Raw genomic sequence first — 23,243 nt, forward strand, 5'->3', positions numbered from 1 at the left:
GAAATACAAGGTTTTGAGACTGAAGATGCCAAAAGCAGGTCTCTCAATCTACCCTTGTAACTAACATTTACCCTAAGAGGTTGCGTTGTTTGACTGTTTTCTTTTTCCTTTTTTTTTGTCCTAGGCTTTTGTCCAGGAGAAACCTCCTTCTCCAGGTTTCTCCTACTTTCTTCTTTTTTCTTAATAACACAATTTTCCCACTTAATAGGCAAGAAAGACATTGTTTTCCAGGTCACTGTCTTATTTACTTCAGTGAAATTGAGGCAAGAAATGATCTTCACACATCTATGAATTATTCAAGATCTTCCTGTTTATCACTTTTCTGAACTGGTTAACTCTCTACTTGGGTCTGTAATTTAGGCACAGGGACACAAATTGCCAAGGTATTAGATGTATGTAAGAATTTATCCATGTAAATTTTATGTTTAGTAATGCCTTTCTTTTGTTCAATATATCAGATCATGCCACGTCACTGCATAAATGATTACAGTGCAATCATTTCTGGCATTGCTGTCTATTGAGCAGAACACTTTACAGTCACAGCATGATAATGGGAGCAATACAATTCCAAGACATGCCCTGAATTTCCTCTAGTTCATCACAGTGCTTCCATGTTTTTTCTGTTTGTTGTTACTGTGAAGCAAACCAGTATTTCCTTCTGGTTTCAGAACATGTAATAGAGATGGGCAGAACCCACAAAGTTTGACACCAGATTTGCTTTCCCTAAAGAACAAAGAGAATCAGACTAATGCCGTGGATAACCCCTCTCTAATATGCATCAGCTGATTGCTGAAGTCAGGGCTAATGTGAATGTTGATACCCTGAAGCAAAACAGTTTTCCTCTGCCATTTGCAGTCATTTTTAGCAAAAATGTCCAGAGCTTCAAGTTTACTGAGTTCATTAAAATGGACTGACATCAAGTCCAGTCTGTAATTTGGAATGCAGCCTCTGAACTACCAGTTACAAAAAAGCTCTGTTACCCAGCCAGTGTTCAAATTGCACAGGAAGAAGTGTGTGGACACCACATGTTTAAAGGTCACCATAACTTCCCTTTGTATGTAGGCCTCTCATGTTAATAATTTTGTTTATAGTTGCATAACCACTTCTGTCATACCACAAACAGTGTTTGGTTCACAAATTACTTATTTTTAGCTGTCTTATTTTTTCCTTTGGGTATTTTGGATAGATTTTCTTGGTTTGCTAATTATATCATTTTGATATTAATTGAATGGTGAACTGTCAGTGAGCCTAGTTGGAAGTTTGACTGTGAAGGTTGCAACTGTTGCTTGGGTTGTGAACTTACTTATATAGAAATTAATATACATAGTCATAAATATACAATACACTTTTTTCCCCTGTAACTACCTGTGTATAAATACTCAAATATAATCAGTTGATTAATTCAAAAACTGAAAAACACTTCTCTTGTTTAAATATATAAATATAAATATATATAATAATATAAATTTTTATACATATATAAAAGAAATACTGTTTTTAACATAAAACTTTTCACCTACTACTACAGAGCTCTTTACAGGGGCAGTAGCCCGGTACTATAACTCAGTACCCTCTCTGGATTTAAAAGGTGGGAAAAAATATAGTTAAGGATAATTTCTTTCTGAAGTTCATTTACTGGCTTACTGTTCAAGTGAAAGACAATAGATTCAAGCTATCAGATAAGGAGAGTTGCCTATGGGAAGTGGCTTTGTAAGATAGAAAAGGTGATTTTCTACAGCTTAGTTTGCAGTTAATACAAAGCAATTCTTTTTCATTTTTCATCTTACGTTAGTAACTGCTACCCTCCTTAAAAAAATCTGTGTTTATGCCCAGACGGAATCAGATTTCTGCAATTTGGACTTCCTTTACTTGACTTCCAGAGAACTTAATAATATCCTGTTTCTCAATGCAGCCATGTTCTCTTAGCATTGTTTCTCTGAGAAGGAGAAAAATGTATCTCGTTTTTTCATGAAATATACTACCAAGAAATCTTCCTAGCTGAGACACTCCAATGTAATATTCCATACTGCACAAAGCTTTTAAATCCCATTCCAGTCAATGTTTCCAGTAGTAAAATTCTACTGAGCTTACAGATGTGATGTAAATCTAGTTTCCATTTTGTTGTTCTCCGTTAATTTTTTCCATTTTGTTGTTCTCCACTATTTTTTCCACTTTCTTCTTTCCTTGCTTTCTGTGTTTCAGCTGGCTAGCAGCTAATTTGTTTTTTCAGTACCTATGGATGAGTTTCATGGAAAGGATGAATTTTACTTAGGTCACTTGTTGTAATTTCTAATGATTAAAAATGAGTGAATGTTCATGTAATTCACTAAATGTCTCCATTCTCTCATTAGACAGCCTTCGGGTTGTCTTTATTTACATTATGAGTTAGAGATTTGTTTTTCAAAATGTTTACTTTTTAATTACTGGCATTTGCTTTCAAAGAGTGAAAAATGCTTGTTCCACTAAAATTAGTGGCTAAATTCACTTTGGGGTTTCATCATGGAATATTTATCTTGTAGTTAATAGAAGCCATGATTTGGAGTATTCAGCCTTTCTATGGAGTGGTCTCCATGTAAGATACACATGAACTCTTTTCAGCTAACAATGTAATTGTTCAATCATCATCACTCTTTGTAGCAATATCAGCTTTATGCTAGATAATACCACATTTTTATTAGAGGACTCTCAGAAATAGCCTTTTCCCTTGCAATATTAGAGTCAAATCTTATGTCTTTATCTGCTTTATTTTGTTTGACTATGATTCATAGTCACAGATGGAATTTGTTGGGCTATCATAAACTAATGCCAAATTTCAGTTTATGTTATTGTGCCAGTTTATAAACTGTGGTCTTTGAGAAACAGATGCATGGCCTGTTCAACTGTTGGCAGTAACCTATGAATAAGGGCTGAATAGATGGCTGGCTTCAACTTGTCCAGCTAAATGTCTCTGTGAACATGAATCGGTCAATAGTCAACTGGAGATTTGCCCCAGGAATTACTAAGTAATTGATGAACTTAATACTTGGCTCATGGTAGGTGAGGGAAAGAAAGAGAGAGGTACTTTGGGGTGTTTCCCTTGGATCTTTACATAATCTTCAAGGCCTGCTTGGGTCAGCACGCGTGGAAAAAAGCTTATATAAATGCCTCACGGATGCTTCAAAGGCTTCTGCCTTCTTTATGTAAGAAACAGTAGGTGCTGAGGAACCCACCAGCTTCAGCCATTTAGCCATGTTGAATTCAGCCTTGAAAGTAAATGTTTGTAAGCAGATAAGAATGCGGGCACCTGAAATTCTAATTTGTTCCTGTTGTACAGGGAAATGGACTAATTGAGAAGGGGCAGTTTTCCAAACCCCACCTTCCCAGGGGAAAGTTGTGTTTCTTGACTCCATTTTTTGAGTTAGACAGAAATACAATTTGGATTTTCTCTGTTACTTTGGCTAGACCAAGACTCTTCCAGACCAGCTGAATGCTTGCTTAACAATTAAGTATTATAGTTCTGCCTCCACATTCAGCAACATTCAACTTGTACACATCCAAGTAACAATTCAGAATTTCATGTCAAGCCTAATGTCCTACAACAAATGTCACAATGCAACAAATCATCCTTCTACGTTTTAAACTATTACTATTTGGACTATTGCAATGGATATTTCCTTGAACAAGCCTCAGTTGTCTCAGTGACTCTTCAGACTTTGCCATTATACATTGAATTGACTGTTAATATTTTTACAGCAGAATACAGATGGCTTTTGAAAGCCTGATATATATGCCATTTTTTCCTAAACAGTTTTATATAGTACTGAGTTAAATAAGTGTAAGAGAATAATTATGACAGCAACTGCTGTAAAGATCAGAAAACTGACAGAAAAAAAGCGCAAAAGGAGAAGGCACCAAGTTCTAGCAGACTGTAGGGAATGTAGAAAATATAACTGAATTTTTAAGGTTCTGTAGGCAGCTGGTTTTTAAGGATGTGCTTAGATATGACACATTTCCTAAGGAGCAAGACATACAGTGAGCAGGGTGTTTAATAGCACTGAAGCGGGCATCACTGCAACACCGTGTTGCAAGCTAAAAAAGAATTTTCTGATCATTAGACTATTTTACATATCATGTGAAGATTTGATTATTTGAATATAATGAGGAAGTGGTCAGTGAATTAATTTAGAAACATACGTGGTGGGAATTTCACATTTTAAAAAAACCTCATTTCCATTTTTGATATGAAGTCAGGCTATTTGCATACTACAAAAAGAGAGTTTCCAAAGTCTGATTCATTGATTTGTTTCCATCCGTCTCAGCCTGCCTCTTGCTTGCTATTTGCATATCTTCATGTGGCTAGCTTTGGCTTGTATCAGTATTTGAGCAGTAGCTGAATATCATCTGAAAGTCTTCATATAAGGACTATCTGTAGAAGAACAGAATAGTATCGTTTTGTCACACTCACTTATATTTCTGTTTGAGAGGTTTCTTAGTGACTGGGATGTACGTTTTCACACAACATAAACACTAATTCTCAGCAATATGCAAATTACTGACTGCAAATTGAAAATTCCTGGTGAGCAGAAGTTCTAAGGCTTTTAAACATTTTGTTTTGACTTTGCTTGGATTTTTTTCTTTTACTTTTTTATAACTGTATGTTAAAACATTGCAAGTAAGGTAGCATATTAAAATTAATATTGTAGTGTAATATGAATATTTAATAGAATACAATTGTTAGAATTGAAATAACGTAATTTTTAAAACTTAGTCAAATAAATTTGTTTTGTATGTCTAGCAAACCTATTTGTTGCATGGGTTTCTTTCAGAAATGGTTTCTTTTAGACCAGATGATCTTTTCTGATGATAAATTGTTTCCAACTAGATCTACTTAGAAATCAAAAATTAATCTTCAGTAATTCTGTATTCTATTGTGAACAACTGGTTTAACTAGCTGTTCTTTAGAATAACTCTGTATCATTATGCTTGCATTGACAGGTTTGCTGAAGCAAAATGCCTTGGAGAACAATTAAATGAAGTGAGAAATAAAATAAGTGAGTACATTTTAGCTTCATTTTTAGCTGATGAAATCACCGTACTCAGAGGATGTAGGAAGGTGTTCTAGTTTCTAAAAGAAAAGAGTCAATGCATTAGTAAGATTTACAATAAGGTAAATTGTTACCTGATGACAGCAGTAATCATTTTGTGTACCAGCTTTGATTATTTCAAATACCGTAATGTGATAAACAACTCCCTTCTTTACTTGACAGGATATCTGAAATTTATCAAAAGGAGAATTTAAGGTATTAACATTGGATTTTCTGATTTTTATTTTGGGATAAAAGGATCCAAACCCATAATTTAAAATTGTGATATCTATGGATTAAGGAGTGTATTTATCTATAAATTTATGTAGCTTCTGATAAAAGAAGTTTTCATTGTTGAATTGCCCCTCTGCACTTCCTTTGTACAGATTAATTAGAGCAATTTTGAGGAGTGCCTCAGCTTGGTGGGGGGTTTTGTCATTTTTTGCCTTAGGGCCACAACAGAATTTGCATGGCTCCAGTTTCAGATTGTTCAAAGCCAAAAATCACCTACAGATACAGTGAGCCCCAAGCTAGGTCTTATTCGATCCTCCTAGCAGCCTTTGATTTCTGAGTTTTATTGATTCCAAGCCTGTGGCTTCTTTCCTAAAAATTGGCTATCCAGGCTTTCTGTCAGATGTGAAACACAGTTTTGTCCTCCATCCCTAGAGTCCTTGGAGGTCAGGTCCGTGTCTTCCTATATGCACACATTCAGGTGGACCGAGTCTCTTCCATCTTCCAGATACGGTCTGTGAGGGTCTATATTTAAAGACAACGTGGCATCCAGGTCTAGTTTCTGTCTCCTTCCTCTTTGGATGGCACGAGCACAGCTGTGGACAATGAAGTCAATGTCATCACTTCTTGTCTTATAACAGCAGCTGACTTCTGGGAAAGGACAAAAATCTCATGGCACTCCTGACAAGTGCTCTGTACTTTCACCCTAGCCATGATTATATTCTCTGTGGTCATAAATGGTAGCTACTGCCATATTCCCCTCCCAATCACCTTTGGGTACACCACAAGTCCCTCAGAGATATTATGCAGTATATTTAAAGTTATGTCAGCTATGAGGAAAGCCTCAGTCATGTTGGTTGGCACTGTGTTTTCAAACCACAGCACAAAGGATGTTTGGAAGGTATCCAGAACCAGAGACATCAGGTGCTGAGCCCTGCTGCAGCAGTATTCTGAACACTGGGCTATTTCTAGATGACACGACACTTGAATCAACCTGCCTTCTCTCAGTAGGCTCATTTGTCTCCTTCAGGCTGGCCAGAACATAAATGTCAGTACAGAACTTGTGCATGGATATCCACAGATTGGCCCGTGCAAGTAGAATTTCAATATCTACCTTGCAACTATGGGTCTCTCCAGCATCCATACAAGCTCACTTAAATCCTGCCAAGTCAGCTTTTCCCCCTGGTAAACTTGGAAAAGCAGGTTAAACATACTGTGGAGGATGATGCGTGTTATTTTCCAAGTAACAGGAAGCATCTCCAAGGTAAATAATGCCTGCAGCTTTTGGGCAGTGGTGTGCACAGGTGTGAACATGAGCTATCACATGAGGATACGACCTTTTTTTCTCTGCTGAAGTCCACATTGTCCTGATTTACTTTGATCTCCTAGATGTACTCCTCTGTGATAAGCCCAAGAGATTTCTCGGCCTCAATGAGCGAAAGTCAGCACTGAGTGTCAAACTTCTTTCCTTGCTGAAGTTGAAATCCATTTTGGAGCAGGCATAGTGAACACCAGCAACAAGCAGCCACCCACAAGCAGATCTTTCTCAGTGCCTGGGGCTGCGACTGATGCTTGAAGACAGAAGCCTTATATACACTGTATATATGTTGCCAATGTCATAGGGGGAGAACAACTGTTTGGAGGGTGTGGGGCACAGTACAAGAGGTGGTGGGACACATGCCAGTCCTGAAGGTACCAGTTGTAGTGTCATGCTGGGACAAGACTTGTGTGGTCTGTAAGTCCTTTGAGACTTGCAGGAGTCTGCTGTGGCAGCTCTCAGAAATAATGTAACAAAACAATGTAGATGTAGCCTCTCAAGACTGTTTCCATGGATCCCAGCAAAATCTAAAAGAAATCCTTGGTTTGGACTGAATCGCTGTGGGTTTTTCCCCAGTAAGTTAGGCAAAACTTCTAATAGCTATAATGCAGCAGAGTATGGATTTTGCTGCAATTAAAAGCATCTGGTTTAAAATTTGTTTTTCATTAAGTTCTTCAGTGTTAGAAGTGAAACAGTGAAGTATATTCGGGGAACAGGAATGATGCAAAAAATCTGAGTGCATATTCATATGTATATGTAACCTAAAAAACCAAAGTGATGCCTTGAACAAAACAAGCAGCTGTGTAACAAGTCAGTAGTCTTGTGCTGAACTTGACAACGCTTATATGCCTCTTTTAGGAAATTGTAATAGCTTGTAGTCCACATGAATATTGAAAAGCTCCTTTAAGAATCAAACTAGAAATGTCTCCATAGTTCTAAGCAAAAATGCACAAAATTACTCATTTTAGTTTTGTTTTGGTATATAAAGTGCAGTTACAAGTAAAGTATTTTCAAATTGAAAATTAATTTTGTTACTCTCCATTTTTTTTATTTTGGTAGTAAAATGAAAAAATGGTCTTTTCATTTAGTTCATACTGGAATGCTACTGTATAAGCAAGAGATTCCATCCATGTTGTATCCTTTTATAGGTTTCCATATGCTGATCTATGCAGATTATGCAGATGTACGCTACTTTGTGGATGGTTTTTAAACACTGATGTCTGAGGCTTGAGAGTGATCATATTTTACAGTCCTTCCGTTAACGCTTTCTGTGTAACTTTATGCAGCATGTGAACATTAGCGCTTATACTATATTATATTCATCTATCCTTTTCTCCTATCCAGCCTTCTTTTGATCATAGTTGTTAATAAATCTGCCTATTAGCACCTCTCTAACAATTATTAAATCTTTGGATCCAGTATGACACTTTCTAGCTTATTCAGCTTAGCCGATGCAATTACACGAGTTTATATAGTTTAGCAGCCTGAAGCAATTTTTCAGTTAAGTCTGTCTCATCATAGCATACATACCCAGAAGACCATTAAAGATGCTCAGTAAAGTTACTAACCTGCCAAATTTTTACTGAAAATGTGGTAGGAGAAATAAAAGTCATCTGCGGCCTGCAACTAGATCTTTAATTTACTTTTATTGTTGTTTCGGTTTCCTTAAGCATTCCTGGCTGCCTTGTTGTGCACAATGAAGAACAGATCCCATCAATATCAGTTTCTGTTATTTCCAAGCTACACTTAATAGTATAAAACTATGCACCACAGAGGCCGTAGAGCCCACTTCATGCACTCTGATTATATTTTGAGATAGTGACAGCAGTTGGCTATAACTTTTAAGTCATAAATACTCTTTCGTTCTGACTTTGGAAATATTAGTGTTTTGCTGTAAAAAGTACACAGAATACTCCAACCACTTCTTCAATTACACTAGCATTTCAAAAACATCAGGAAGTTAGGACTGGAAAAAGAAATTAGCAGTAAGATTTTCTTGGTAGGCTTTTGCTGGTGTTATTGCTTGCATAAAAAGATTAAGGAAAACAGTGTCTAGATGGGAGCTGGAGCTTGTATGGAGTGACTATAATATCAGAAACGAGGCATTGTGGCTAGTATGCCTCTTTGCTACTATATCACATATTCTTGGATTCTGTCCTCTTTTATGTTTAACAGCACTGCAGAGAATGCAGAGATTTTTAAATTATTTTTATGGAAAATAATATGTATGTCTTAGATTTTCCATAATGCTTACTTTTCACACTGACCTCCTAGAAATAAGAAGGTGACTTTTATTGTAGGATGAAAATTGTCTTTTTCTGATACTTAAAAAAAAAAAAAAAAGAAGAAGAGGGAAATGTTTCTAAGCCAGGTCATTTTAGTGATCCTGTTTACTGCATCATCACACAAACTCTGTGGAGGCAAAAATAAAGGAGCAGAGGGCTTTGGTGCAAGCATTGAAGGGCACTTCTTTTTGAAAGTCAATATACTGCATAAATACACCACAAAAAGTAGAGAATTTTGAACATATAGATTTGTTTGGATTGGTTTGAGTGAACTATTCAGAATTGTTTACCTATGACTGGAGAATGTACCCAAGGACTAGACTTTGAAAGACAAATACAGAAAACCAACATGAGTAAAACTGGAAAGAAATAACTGAAAGGTCAGGGAACTAATGAGAACGCTGTAACCAGCGTAGGAGAAGTTGAAAGTGGGCCAGCACTGACATAAAGTAAATTTTCGCCTTTCTAGTCCAACATTAAGAACTTTAAAACTGTGTATTTCTCTGGCTTAAAAAAAAAACCACTTACTTTCTTGTGGAAAAAACATGCTGTGCCACTGCAAGTGTTTTCCTGTTGCATCATTTCCAAAGGCGTAGGGTCTCTAACAAGAACTATAGATCCTTTTGTCGTTACTGAAAAAGACTCGGTGAAGAAAATTTGATGCTGAAGCCAAGTATTTTGTTTCAGAAAAGTGAAGGTATAGAATTTCTTCATGCAAAAAATTGAGTGATTGTGCCTAGCACATTGTGATGGGTCAACCTTGGCTGGCTGCAAGGTGCCTATCCAGCTGCTCTCTCACTCCTCTTCCTCAGCAGAACAGGTTGAGAAAGTAAGAAGAAAAAGCTCATGAGTCAAGATAAAAAATCGGGAGATCACTTACCAATTACCATCACAGGCAAAACAAATTCAGGTTGGAGAAAATTAATTTAATTTATTGCATGTTAAAATACAGCTGGATGGTGAGAAACGAAGATAAAACCTCTGAAGTCAAGACTTCTCTCCTTATCAGGGTTAATGGGAGTTTTATTTCTAGGACACTGTTATCAACAAAGTAGTTTTACACCATTACCAAGAACATTCTGCATTAAAGGATTCTGACAGTAAGAAGTCTACATCTACAGATGTAGACTTTAATGCAAAAGTTTAATGCAAAGCATTAAAGAACAAAAAAAAAGGCCCAACAGCTACCACATTGATCACACAGCAAATTAGAGTTGGGGGATTAAAAATACTGTTTTCAGTGTAAATTAAACTGCTATATTAATTCGAATTTAGTGACTAAAAAAGTTGCCTATATACAAGAATGTGCTACGTGTTAGATGCGTTTAAGATTAGTAAAGATTTCCAGTTCATCCATATAAATGTCTGTCTATTCTGGGGTATTTATACTACTATTAGGTTTAGGTTTTCCTAAAGGAAAAAAAGCATACTAAATGGTATTTAATGCCCAGAGGGGAGCAGCTGTTGTTTTTAGTCCGTCCAGAAATCAGCTAACATTATGATTGAAGCTGGGAGAGGAAGGGCAGACTCATGTGGGAGTAATAACTATGTGAGGAAACAAGCACTCTCAGAATGAAAAAGGGTAGGTGGGTGGATTATGTGCACATGATGTTGATGATGCAGCTATACCCACAGGAATGCTGAGATGTTGCACTGCTCTGCCTCATTTCAAGCTTTGATTTTAGTGCACAAGATCATAGGATACCAAAGCCAATCATAATCTTTAGGGAGAGCATGTCCTAGTATTGTAAAGCAAGATTACTGAAGAGTCTTCATTTAATTTGCTTGCAAATTATTCAAATAATTAACCTTATGTATCACAGTTAATGGAGTGTTACACTGAAATGGTGAGGACTGGAGGAGAGTGAGGACAAGACATAGCAGTGCTCAAGGATAATATTGATTCTGATTCACTGTCTTGTACCTCACACTGTTATTTCTGTGAATGCAAAGTTAAATGTAAAAACTAACCAGAACCTAAATAATGTAAAACCTGAATCTATAATCACCTTATTCTCAATGTCCAAGATTCTATGTACGTATACAGAAAAAATTATTTTGTTATGGTCACTCTACCTCCCCTGGAGATAAGCCAAGCAGACCTACTTTTAAACCCCAAAGTAAGAATATTTTGTGCAAGGTTTTTCTTTATACCTGCGCAACTTTATGAAGGGAACTGATACCAAACTTTTTGCATAGATAAGAAATGAAATAAGATGAAGCGATGGTTTTCAGGCAGAAGCAGTCTGAGAGCATTCTGTTGGCTACGTTGTTTTCGCTTCACATGCAGGCAATAAATTACTTTGAAAAAGGAGAATCAGTTAGTTAAGAACTAGAATCCCAAGGATGATATTAGGAATGTTATCCATATATTAGGTCATGATTATATGGACTGAAAGAATTGAGGGAAGTCACGCACGAGCAAAAAGCATTTTTCAAACATTTGCTGAAGAAGTATATGTACTCAGGAAGGACAGAATTCTTCTGTTGAAGAACAATGCCATGCTTTACATGGCACCTAAATGAAATGAAAATGCTGTGATGATTTGCTATATGAAAGAAAATTCATCAAAATCAATGTGTTGCTTTCTTAAAGCTCAGTACTATTGGTGGTATTATCTATTGATTTTATATTAATATAAATGTTCTGAGTTAGAGACATTAGCCAACCGGACATAGTTTCAGCCATGAATGAAGTGAGGCTATAATAAGGGAGAAATTACTGTGCTTTGAAATGCATTCCATTCTTCAGTGTAATATTCTGAGATACTTGTTCTTTTATGGAAATAAACATTGAGACTTCATAGCTGCTGATTAGTATAATTCACTGTTCTAGTTTAATTCCAGAAAATATCAAGTACTTACGCAGACTTATATCTGATATATGTCCTCAGTGAATTTTACTGGAAATGACTAGTCCAGAAGAAAAATGGCAAGATTGTGTTGAAAAGGGGATTGAGAAACTTCAAGAAAGGTTACATTCCACAGGCAAATCTGGTTCAAATGAGATGCAAACAACTCATAAATAAATGAATTCAGTATGCAGATTTAATGAACAGATAACTCAATAATATCATTCCACAGTGTTTCATTCTTCAGGTAGCTTAGTATGAATTGCTGTTCTCAGCAGAGACCTTTAAAGTCCACAGAACTTGAATTCTTGAAATCCTCACTCAAGAAAAACTCTAGCTGAGGTCAGTTTGAGTTCTACTTGTGTAAGGATTGAAAAGAAAATTCTGAAAATATTTTCACATTTGGCTTTATTGTTTTAGTTGATAAAGGGCAACAAGCATTAGATATAGTAGTAATTGTTTTAAATAGACAAATAATATCACTTACACTGTGAAATATATTGCAATATAGTCCATCAGTCTCTAAAGTTGCCTCCTTGAACTACACTCACAATTTCATCAAACTTGATACCACTGAGGCTGCTCAGTCTTCTGATGTTGAGAGCAATCCATTGTTGTGCGCTCAGCCAGTCAATTTAGGACTGTCCTCTATTTAAAAGCTGGTTACCTTTAAATGCTTTCTTATTCCTAGTCTTCAGGAATGATACAACAGGTATGACATGTGGTCTTTCAATGCCTTTTGTTATTTTACAAGCAAGTGTTTCACCCTGTGGAAGTGTTGTATACTGCCCTTAAACATGACACTGAGTTCTGCATCACAAGAGATGTAACTTGCAAGAACAGCAAGAGAATTTGCTATTTGCTATTTACCTTGTTCCTTGATCAGAGCCCGTTCTTGATGTGGAGAGCTCCCTGAGAACCAAGCATTAACGTATCCATCAGTGCTTGACATTAAAAAAACAAGAGTCCCAGATTTTCGTCACTGACAGAGATCTGAGCAGTGCGGTGAATCTAACATGCTCAGGATATGCTGAGTATGTGCAAGCGGGCACTCGCCTGTGCAACCCGTCCAACACTCTGTAGGTGTCAAACGTACTGTGTGTGCCCAGATGACTTCTACAAAGCCTGCTTAGTGTCACTCTGCACGCATTCTGCATGTACAATGATTTATGTGTCCAGGATTTTTGTCTGCCTGGCAGCTGCTACCCCAGCTGGACTCCTCAGTACCTGAGAAATTCCAGATGAACAGCCAAATCAGTGATCTAGAACAAACTGAAACAGTACTTTACCATGAGAAGTAGAAGATTTGGCAAGTACACTTCAGTGTAGACTGGAAGCGCTCTGAAAAATAAGAGATTGCTTGCCTGCTGCATCACCACTTCTGTTCTACCACTGGGATATATATAAAAATAAAGCCTCGATACACTTAGTCTCCACTGATTTCTTCTCTCCTGGGAAGCTGCCTGCATGTTGCAGATGTCCTCTGCCACTTAACAGAGTCAATCTTGGTCTCATGACACAACAGTTGTGTCAGAAAAAAGAACACAAGTAGTATTTCTGCCGTATTTAATCTCGGGTGTGTAACTATGCTGTTTACTCTTGAAGGATGTCACTTATGACTAACATGGCAAAGCACATTAGCTCTGCAAAACCTGCCGCCATCTGTGAGAAAAACAGAAGAGAAAATAGGCCATGGGGACAAACAGTCCCCCAGATGTAATTTCCCAGCTGGGATGTTATTCAATGTGGCCCAGTGCCTAGAAGCCCCAGTCTGTTTCTGATCACCAGGTCAGTTTCAAAAGCAGTTTTGTAATAAACGAGGCATGTTTATGTGTCCACCAAAAATAGCAGTAGCTGTTAAAGCTGAAGCCATTCAGCATGGCTGACACAGTCTTCAGATTCTTTCTCCTTAATTTCTTGGCCCAATTGTTTTGCAACCTAATGCTGAAAAAACATAGTTCCTATGTGTGTTTGTTTTGGATAAGTATCTAATCATCGTGCCATTATGACTGCAGTTTTGGAATATATTTTTTAAATGTTACGTTTTGATTTTTGGAAGCATGGAATTGAAAACACAGAAAAACAGCTAAGTTTCTGCATATTTTATTTTCTTAACCACCTTTTCACCATCTGCAGTTTGTCCTTTGTTAGAAATGTGATTTACTTTGCTTTGCAGGATGCTTCATCTTATTTTTCTCTTTGGTTACAACTCCTTCCATTTTAACTTATTTCCTTCTTTCCATGATGAAATATAACTTACTTTCACCCTGATTCTGTTAAGGTTCTTTTTCTACTGGTGCCCAAGTCACTTCAAGCATGATTTCACTGCTCAGTTTAGCCAGGTATCTGTAGAGCACAATATAAAAATGCTGTGATCTCCTACAGTGTCTTTCATAAGATCTATGTCAAGGTGCTGTAATGCAGAATAGATGTCATGCATTTCGCACAGGCCTGGCAGATAGATAGCTATAAAATGGTAACTGGTTGCTACCATCTTGGGGCAGACTCAGCACTGGGATGAAAGTTTTCACAACCTATTTTCTTGTTCTAGGAGCAGCCAGTTGGCTTGTAATATAAAGCACAGAGTGACAGGAATATATTTTTCTTTCTTGCTAGCAGTTCAGTGAAAGGTTCACGTTAATGATATTTTTGTTTCTTCACAGTGTTCATGGTGAGTCAGAGTAATCTATTAACTGCCTTGTTTGTAATCAACAAATCATATTTTTGATTTACATGAGAATTTTTGCCTAGAATCTCAGAAGTCACTGCAATGTAAGCAGGGCTCCCATTGTGTTGGAGTAGTGCTTTGTGTGATTCTTAACACCCTATGATTAAGCAATGAATAATAAAGTATTTTCAGCTGAATGAGAGTCCCCAGGAAACTTATAGTAACACGTGCAACAAGGAGTAAAAACAGGCAAGAACATAAACTCTATTATAGTAGCCTGTAAAGCATTACTGTGCCTTCCTGAAACCAGGAGAGGCATTCCATCTTTGCTATATTTAGGGTAAGCAATGTAAACATTATAGGCCTAACTCTTGTCTCACTTCAGAGGTACATCTAGATTGATGGCAGCTGTGACAGAGCTGTCTGTTCTGCTACTGCTCCAGCGCGTGCTCATGCTTGGGCAATTGTCAGAAAAGACAGAAGGAAAGATGTCACTGCTATGTCTTTGTCAGTCCTTAGTTGGCATAGAATTTGTCTTCCCTGCCCTGTTGAGCCGAGATTGTCAAAAGAACCAGGGAGCTGGAGCCCTTGGAGCTTTCTGGCAGCCTTTCTCCTTTTTCTGCTCCTCCCTGTAAGAAGAGGATACCATCTTCGGTAATATAAAATCGTCTTTGCAGCAGACTCAGGAAACTTATTTTGGAAGGTACAAGTCTTTTGGCTTCAAGGGGCAATGCATATGTTTATGCCAATGCTAAATATTGTCCATTGTCTTGGAGTAGCTTACATATGTTTGGTTTTACTTTCAAACAATAGGCAATGTCCCTGGGTGACAGTGCATAGGCTGAATGGGTCTTAGAATGAGAAAGCACGATTTGTCAAATGACTTATTCAGAAAATACCAAACTGAATGAATTCATTTGAACAGCTCTATTATGCTCCCCTGATGTGCTATTCTTTACACAGAGGAACCTTATTAGTGTAACAGTCACTCCAGGCCTAAGATGTTAATGTTTTCTTTGGATCTCTGTTGGAATCTACATATGCAGGCAACATTTTCATTTTCTAATTATTACAAGTGATGTTCTGTTCTTTAGAAACAGAAGTATTTTCAGGGGAAAAAGCTATGCTCAGGAAGAAACCAAGTAAACACTTTGTACTTAAGGTTTTCACTAGAATAACTAAAAGCAAATGGGCCAAGCTCATTGGATTTAACCAAGCTATGAACTGGCATGACTATAAACTTGGAAAAGTACCTCTCAGTAACAGATTTTCTGATTGTACGCTGTCTACAGGCTGAAAACTTGTATTCATTGCTCAATTGCAACACTGCCTTTTGCTCTTTTATTAGCCTAGTAAGCTCTTAAGTCAGTCTATTAAATTTGCTCTTTTAAAGAGAAGAGGCTAGATGATAGTTAATGCTATATTATAGGGGTTTTTTTTAAATCTTACAGTCTTTTGTACAAAAAGTTTTCCTTTATCATGTCTGCCTAGTACTGGATGGCCTGAGATTTTATGACTGAAGAATCAAACCTTCAGACTCTAGAAAAGTAGACCTTAGCTTATTCAGAGTAGCGCTGGCAAAGAATGATACCCCTTCATGAGCACAGATATAGAAAATTGTTTTTTGTAGGATCATGTGGTTCATTTACACATCTGGACAGCATTCATGCAGACTTGCAGTATAGGCATACATACCTACGTGTACTAAAATACAACAGCTGTTTTTTTCTAATCAAATCTAGTTCCTAAATCATGTAGCACTAGTGATGTCACTACAGCTGATTGTGAACGTTGCAGAAGGAGTGCAATCAGCAGAGAATAGCTGTATTATGAAGATGTTCTCATGCACTTTAGTTAAGGCTGAGGGAGGATGTCTGTTCAGAGCTGATGATGTCATTATGCCAGTTATATTGAATCAGGTTGCGTTTTAAACTGATGAGCAATTCAAGAAGCAGACTTAGGCTTATCCACAACAGCAAATATATACTTTCTTTTCAGAGGAAGCTACTTCAGATTTTACTAACACTCAAAAAGCCATTTCTCAAAGACTTGGTATATATATTACAAGTAAACGAGCAGCGAAAAAATAAGTCATACACCCATTCTCACACTGACCTTGTTTCCATCACCTTGACATGCCCTCAAAACATGGTAGCATATTTAATCATCTCCAGCACTGTAGATTTTTTTAAATTTATTAGATTTTTAATTTTGTGTCATATCTGTCAGATTCCTAACATCAGTCTGTCTCATCTGACCAGAAGTCACATGGCAATATCAGCTCAATTCCAGGTCAGTTTCTTGGGTAAAATAGCAAAATTTTAAAAGGTTGTGAAACTGATGTATATAGTAAGGCCTGGAACTGTATACTTAATTTTCTGTTGGGCAGCCCTGGCCAGAAAAAATATCACAAAATGAAACTAGACATCAAATTGTTGCATATAAATTACAAAGCCGCGAAGGCAGTATTGTAACAGAAAATAACCGTGTCCATCTTATACTTGGATATGTTCACTCTCTGTTCAAAATATTAACTGAGACCAATATATTATTAGCAGAAAACTTGTTGGGGGTAAAATTCTTTGTCTTTGACTTTGCCTATTTGTGCTTTAAGACCCTTTATTTATTTTTTAAGCTTCTTAAATTTGGACATTAAGAAAAAAAAAAGAGGAGCTATATACAAAGCTGTTTCTCTGACTTCATTTTCCTTATTCTTTCTCTTTACATTAATTTCTCAGAAATAATCAAGAGATAAGCTGCATTTAGTCATGTGAGCATCCAGAGTACTAAATTCACAGATTATCATTCCTTATCCATATGGCATTGCTTTTTAGCCATGCTTTTTGGGACCACGTAATATTTAATTTATGAAAAAATAGATGTGATAAACAAAAGATTAACAGTTTCCAGATGTGCATCATTTGTGTCTCTTTTATGGCATATAAAAAGATGATAGATACACAGAATATTTGTTAACTTTGGACAGCACCAAGAATAACACTCTGGCATCTAAGGTATATCTTAAATGAAATTTAGGCACCTAAAGTCAGGAGAGCTATCTAAAGAAAAAAAAAATAACAACTGTACACTTTAATTCTTGAAATACAGCAAACTGCCTTTGCTAGAGCATACAGAAGCACTGCTTTATTGACTGAGCTGCCTATCTCCTGCCCATTGAGGATCCAGAAATGAGGTGTCCTTCTGCTGAACACTCTTGGACTATGTTTGCTGCTAAACATCGTGCTTGGCTAAAACTGCCTGGGCAGCACTGAGTTCAACTTAAAAAATACCCAGCTGGGTAGTGACAGCCAACCTTGGGATGACAGAATAAACGTCTGAGCATTTGTTTCTAAAGTCAGAAACCATCCAGGTTCTGAGTTCCGGTTTCAAGGAGATGTTGAACTGCAGTCCAGAGCCCTTAGTGCTTTCTGTTGGTTATCCTAGATATCCCAGTATTGTGTATGTGGACTGTTAGGAATTTGTATGCACTAGCCACTTCCCGTACTCTGCTTTCTACGGAAAGGAGTCCTGTGCGTTTGGGTGAATGGGAGGTGTGGTACATGCTAGCATTTCCCCCACTTAGATGAATGGAATTCTAATGAGAATGTGTAGGAAATGTGGAGGAGACTTAATATAGAGGTTAGAAATAAATGTGTAGAAATGGGGACAGAGTTCAGAGGACTATATATTGAGTGGCTCAAGGAATAATCAGTGAAGTCAAATACAGTGACATCCTTTAGCAATGAGTGAGAGAGACTGCTGTCTCGTAAGCTTTCTGCCTGTAAATGTGTCGATAAAAACTGTGATTGTCTCAGGTGAGTATGGCAAGGAAGGGAACATGCCCCAGTCATCTATTTTAAATAGTAATCTTAAAATGTGCAATATCCTACATCATAGTAAAATGTATGCATTTGAATCTGTGATATTTAAACTTCAAAGAATGAGAGTATGTTGGGAAAATTGTGTATTTCCAAGTGTGTTTGTTCATGTGCTGAGTTTAGGCTGTGGTTTGCAGCTATGGATTTTGTGTGGAAGTTAGATTGTGCTTCCAATTCTGAACCTGTCGTTTTTGCTGGGGTCTCTGATGACTTCTATTAAATACTATCAGCTACCTCACTCCCAGTGGTCTGCCACATCTCTTCGGTGGTAGTTACTGTCTCCGACCCTTTCTTCCCAGCAGCTGGCAGAAAGTGTTTACTAGTATTTAGATATTCCAGTTGACTCGATGGTAGTGTCACAGCTTAAATTGCCAGTATATTTTTGCTGAGATGCCAAACTGTGCTGGATTAGACAGAATGCAGGCAGACATTTGCTTCTACCTGCTCTGCTGTGGGGGCAGTATCCTTCTGACAGCAAGCCTTGGGAAGGAGGGGAGGGAGAAGGAAAAGGAGAAAGGAGAGCCAGTAAAATCTTAAACTGCCGCAGATGTTTCTTCAGTGAACAAAAGGCAGAAATCTGCTGCAGCAGGTTCTACTTTACAGTATGTTACCTCAAGTATTTTCATTAATATATTTTTAATGCTGATGAGGGCTGTGTTTCATACCTTGAAAAATGTGTATACTATAGTCAGGAGGCTCTGAGTGCTGCAATAGTAGTGGGTTTTCTTTCCTGATGCCTCCGAGGGCTTCCTGAAAGTTAGGACTTAGATGGGGATTTGGCCGACCATATATCCCAAAATAGAGCATTGGCGTCAGAAATAGTGTTGAGCCAGGTTACTAGTGAAGACTACTTTGTCCCCGTGTGTTGTCTTAATAGAACCGATTGACATTTTTTTGCCATAAGAGAAGGACAGTGAGTGGAGGTCAGTGACAAGTGGTGTTCCCCAGGGGTCAGTACTGGGCCCAGTCCTCTTCAGTATATTCATCAATGACCTGGATGAGGGGATAGAGCGCACCCTCAGCAAGTTCACTGATGGGGGGGGTGGCTGACACACCAGAAGGCTGTGCCGCCATACAGAGATACTGGACAGGTTGGAGATCTGGGCAAAGAGGAACCTTATGAAATTCAATAAGGGCAAGTTTAGGGTGCTGCACCTGGGGAGGAATAACCCCATGCACCAGTACAGGTTGGGGGCTAACTGGCTGGAGAGCAGCTCAGTGGAAAGAGACCTGGAAGTCCTGGTGGACAACAGGATGACCATGAGCCAGCAACGTGCCCTCGTGGCGAAGAAGGCCAATGGCTTCCTGGGGTGCATCAAGAAGAGTGTGGCCAGCAGGTCGAGGGAGGTCATCCTCCCCCTCTACTCTGCCCTGGTGAGGCCACACCTGGAGTACCGTGTCCAGTTCTGGGCTCCCCAGTTTAAGAGGGACAGGGAACTGCTGGAGAGGGTGCAGCAAAGGGCTACCAAGATGATTAGGGGACTGGAACACCTCTCTTATGAAGAAAGACTGAGGGATTTGGGTCTCTTCAGTCTGGAAAAAGACAACTGAGCGGGGATCTTATCAACAGTTATAAATACTTAAAGGGTGGGTGTCACGAGGATGGGGCCAGGCTCTTTTCAGTGGTGCCCAGCAACAGGACAAGAGGTAATGGGCACAAACTTGAGCATAGGAAGTTCCACCTAAACATGAGGAGGAACTTCTTTACTTTGAGGGTGTCAGAGCACTGGAACAGGCTGCCCAGAGAGGTGGGGGAGTCTCCGTCTCTGGAGACATTCAAAACCCATCTGGATGCGTTCCTGTGCAACCTGCTCTAGGTGACCCTGCTCTGGCAGGGGGGTTGGACTAGATGATCTCCAGAGGTCCCTTCCAACCCTATGATTCTATGATTCTAACATATCTGGTAAGATTTCCAATAACTATCTCTGAATATTCTCCATTTGAAAAATTGCTCCATTCAGATATCTCCATTTGGGTTCAATGTCTCCAACTTTCAGAAATTCTTTGTAAGCTGTTACAACTCTGACCTCAAGCTCAGTTAAAAATATATCTCTAGAAGGCTCACGGAAGTTATGTGATTACCCTCCTCTCTGTCTCTAAAAGCCTATCTATCTCAGTGATTATTTGCTGAGCATACAACTTTAATTTGTGCTTGTTCAGGACTCCTTATCTGACTCAAGTAGATGCACGCAACTTTATGAATCAAATTTAATAGATCCAGAGTCTTGAGTAGGTCTTCATAGTTGGGTGATAGCTGGGTCCAACTGCATACGTAGGGGCACTGCATTACAAACAACCCCATATGTTTCCTGTCATCATTTAACCCTGGCTGGCTGGCAACTAAGCACCACACCACCACTCGCTTACCTCCCTCCGCAGTGGGATGGAGGAAAGAATTGGAAGGGAGAGAGAAAACTTGTGGGTTGGAATAAAGACAGTTTAATAGGTAAAGCAAAAGCTGCATGCACAAGCAAAGCAAAATAAGTAATTCTTTCATTCCTTCCCATTGGCAGCCAGGTGTTCAGCCATCCCCAGGAAAGCAGGGCTCCATCGGTGACTTGGGAAGACAAATACCATCATGCCAAATGTCCCTTTTTCCTTCTTCTTCTCCCTAGCTGTTTTTTTTTTTTGCTAAGCATGATGTTATGTAGTATGGAATATCCCTTTGGTCAGTTGGGGTCAGCTATCCCGGCTGTGTCTCCTCCCAACTTCTTGTGCACCCCCAGCCTACTCGCTGGTGGGGTGGTGTGAGAAGCAGAAAAAAAAGACCTAACACTTAAACCATATGGCATTACCAGGGACCCAAAATGCCCTGGAGGGTGAGTTCCAGGAACTGGAGGTTCCCAGGATGCATAAGAGGATGTAGAAGGGCCACGAAGATGATGAGAGGGCTGGAGCACCTATGCTGTGAGGACAGGCTGAGAGAGTTGGGGTTGTTCAGCCCAGAGAAGAGAAGGCTCCAGGGAGACCTTACAGCAGCCTTCCAGTACCTAAAGGAGGCCTACAGGAAAGATGGGGAGGGACTCTTTATCAGGGAGTGTAGCGATAGGATGAGGGGTAATGGTTTTAAACTGAAAGAGGGTAGATTTAGGTGAGATATTAGGAAGAAATTCTTTACTGTGAAGGTAGTGAGGCACTGGAACAGGTTGCCCAGGGAAGCTGTCAATGCCCCATCCCTGGAAGTGTCTAAGGCCAGGCTGGATGGGGCCTTGAGCAGCCTGGTCTAGTGGGAGGTGTCCCTGCCCATGGCAGGGGGGTTGGAACTAGATGATCTTTAAGGTCCCTTCCAACCCAAACCGTTCTGTGATTCTATGATTCCATATTTTGTGTAGCACCAAAAATTATTTAAAGATGGAGAAAGAAAGAGATACTGCATCCTAGTTGAGGTGTGAAGGTTTCAGAATCTTCTGGATGAAGTGACTTCTTAAGCTAAACACAGGCTTGGAAAATGTAAAATAATAGCAATGTGTAAAAAACAGTAACAGATGAGAGGTTATTAACAAAGGCTCCAGCCCATCAATTATTAAGTCAGAAGAGACCCCGCATCAAGTTAAAGGTCTAATCCACATCAATAACAACAAATATTCTCAAAGGGAGGGAGTTAAGTTTGTATGTGTACTCTTAGCTTCTCTGGTATTTTTATCCTTTAAGTTAGCAGTCTTTGAAACCTTATAATAGTATTATATGGAAGGTCTGATAAAACATAAGAGAAGCTTTAAAACCTGTAATGTGGACTCAAACAAAACCAAAAAACTTTTTTAAATCAATATTTCTTTAACTGTAACATACTCATTTTTGTATTGCCCTGAAGCATGTGCAGTATTGTCAAAGCATTCATTGTCTGTAATAAATTGGAAAATAATTTCAGCTCCTTGAAACAGTCTGGAAGAACACAAAGACCAGAAGTTAAAGGACAGCCATACTATTCAAGTTATGGGTTCTGTCATATTTAGTCAGCATATACGATACTTTCCTCTGCTTTACATCAGTCTTAATTAGACTTCTCTGTTCCATTTTGTCTTCTCCATTTCCCTCCTTGCTTTTGTCTCCTGTCACAGAGCTTAAGTTCTGTGTTACCAGTTCATCTCTTTTCCATACCTCAGGATGGTACATGTGTCCAGAAACTCAGGCCAAAACCAACAGATTTATCACAGCCTTAATGACAGCTGGCTGCATGCTGAGTGAATTCCTAAATTCCCCAAAAATACGTTTTTTGCCAAAACATGTGGAGTTGCAGCATTCAACATTTTATTGGGACTGTTATCTCCAAATGAAGAATGACTCCACTGGAAAAAAAATATTTGGTATCAGCTGCAGACCTATTTTTAGCTTCTTGTTTGGTGAAACTTCAGAAAACATAATTAGCCATATGTTGAGAGATGTTTGCCAAGTCTTAAATTCGATTTTTGCAAACCACATTTAAGCACTACCTTGTCTACGACTTTACACTGTTGGAATCAGAAGGCATGGGGGTTTTTTACAGCAATGTGATTCTTCATATTTCTTCGAGTAAATATTTGTGTTTATGAAGGTTGTAGAACTGGCAGTACTAAAGACTGAAATCTTCCATTTGTTTATATGGGAAGGTTTGTGCAGGCAACAGTACGAGAATCATCCCCTACTTCTGTCACTTATCAACTTCAAGCCTTGCATTGGGTTGATGGTGCTCTCAGAGGCAAAAAGAGTAGATCAGGTCAGAAACATTCATTCTCCCCCACAAGTATTTGTAGTGAAAACAGAGCAAGATTAGTTTAATCAAAAACATGTACAGAAAATGTTAAGGTTTTGTCAAAATTAAGAGTTTCTACATGAAAAACAGGCTTTTTTCCAGAGGAAATCTAAATAAACGGTCAAATTTTAAATTGGATTAAAACAAATTGAAAGATTCAATCACATCTGGCTAAGTCTTGGTATGGAATTGTAGTCAGGTGCCTCATGATACCATCAT

General features: G+C 38.4%; 1 protein-coding gene across 1 annotated transcript in view; it reads left to right on the forward strand.

Moving 5' to 3' along the window:
* Positions 1-23,243, forward strand: part of KIF6 (kinesin family member 6) — a 171,792-nt gene that overhangs the window by 113,599 nt on the left and 34,950 nt on the right. The window contains exon 15 of the mRNA XM_054195458.1: positions 4,975-5,030. Coding sequence (XP_054051433.1) covers positions 4,975-5,030 — 56 coding nt within the window. The remainder of the gene's footprint in view (positions 1-4,974; positions 5,031-23,243) is intronic.

Source organism: Rissa tridactyla, chromosome 3 (genome assembly GCF_028500815.1).
Source record: "Rissa tridactyla isolate bRisTri1 chromosome 3, bRisTri1.patW.cur.20221130, whole genome shotgun sequence".
Classification (NCBI taxonomy): Eukaryota; Metazoa; Chordata; class Aves; order Charadriiformes; family Laridae; genus Rissa; species Rissa tridactyla.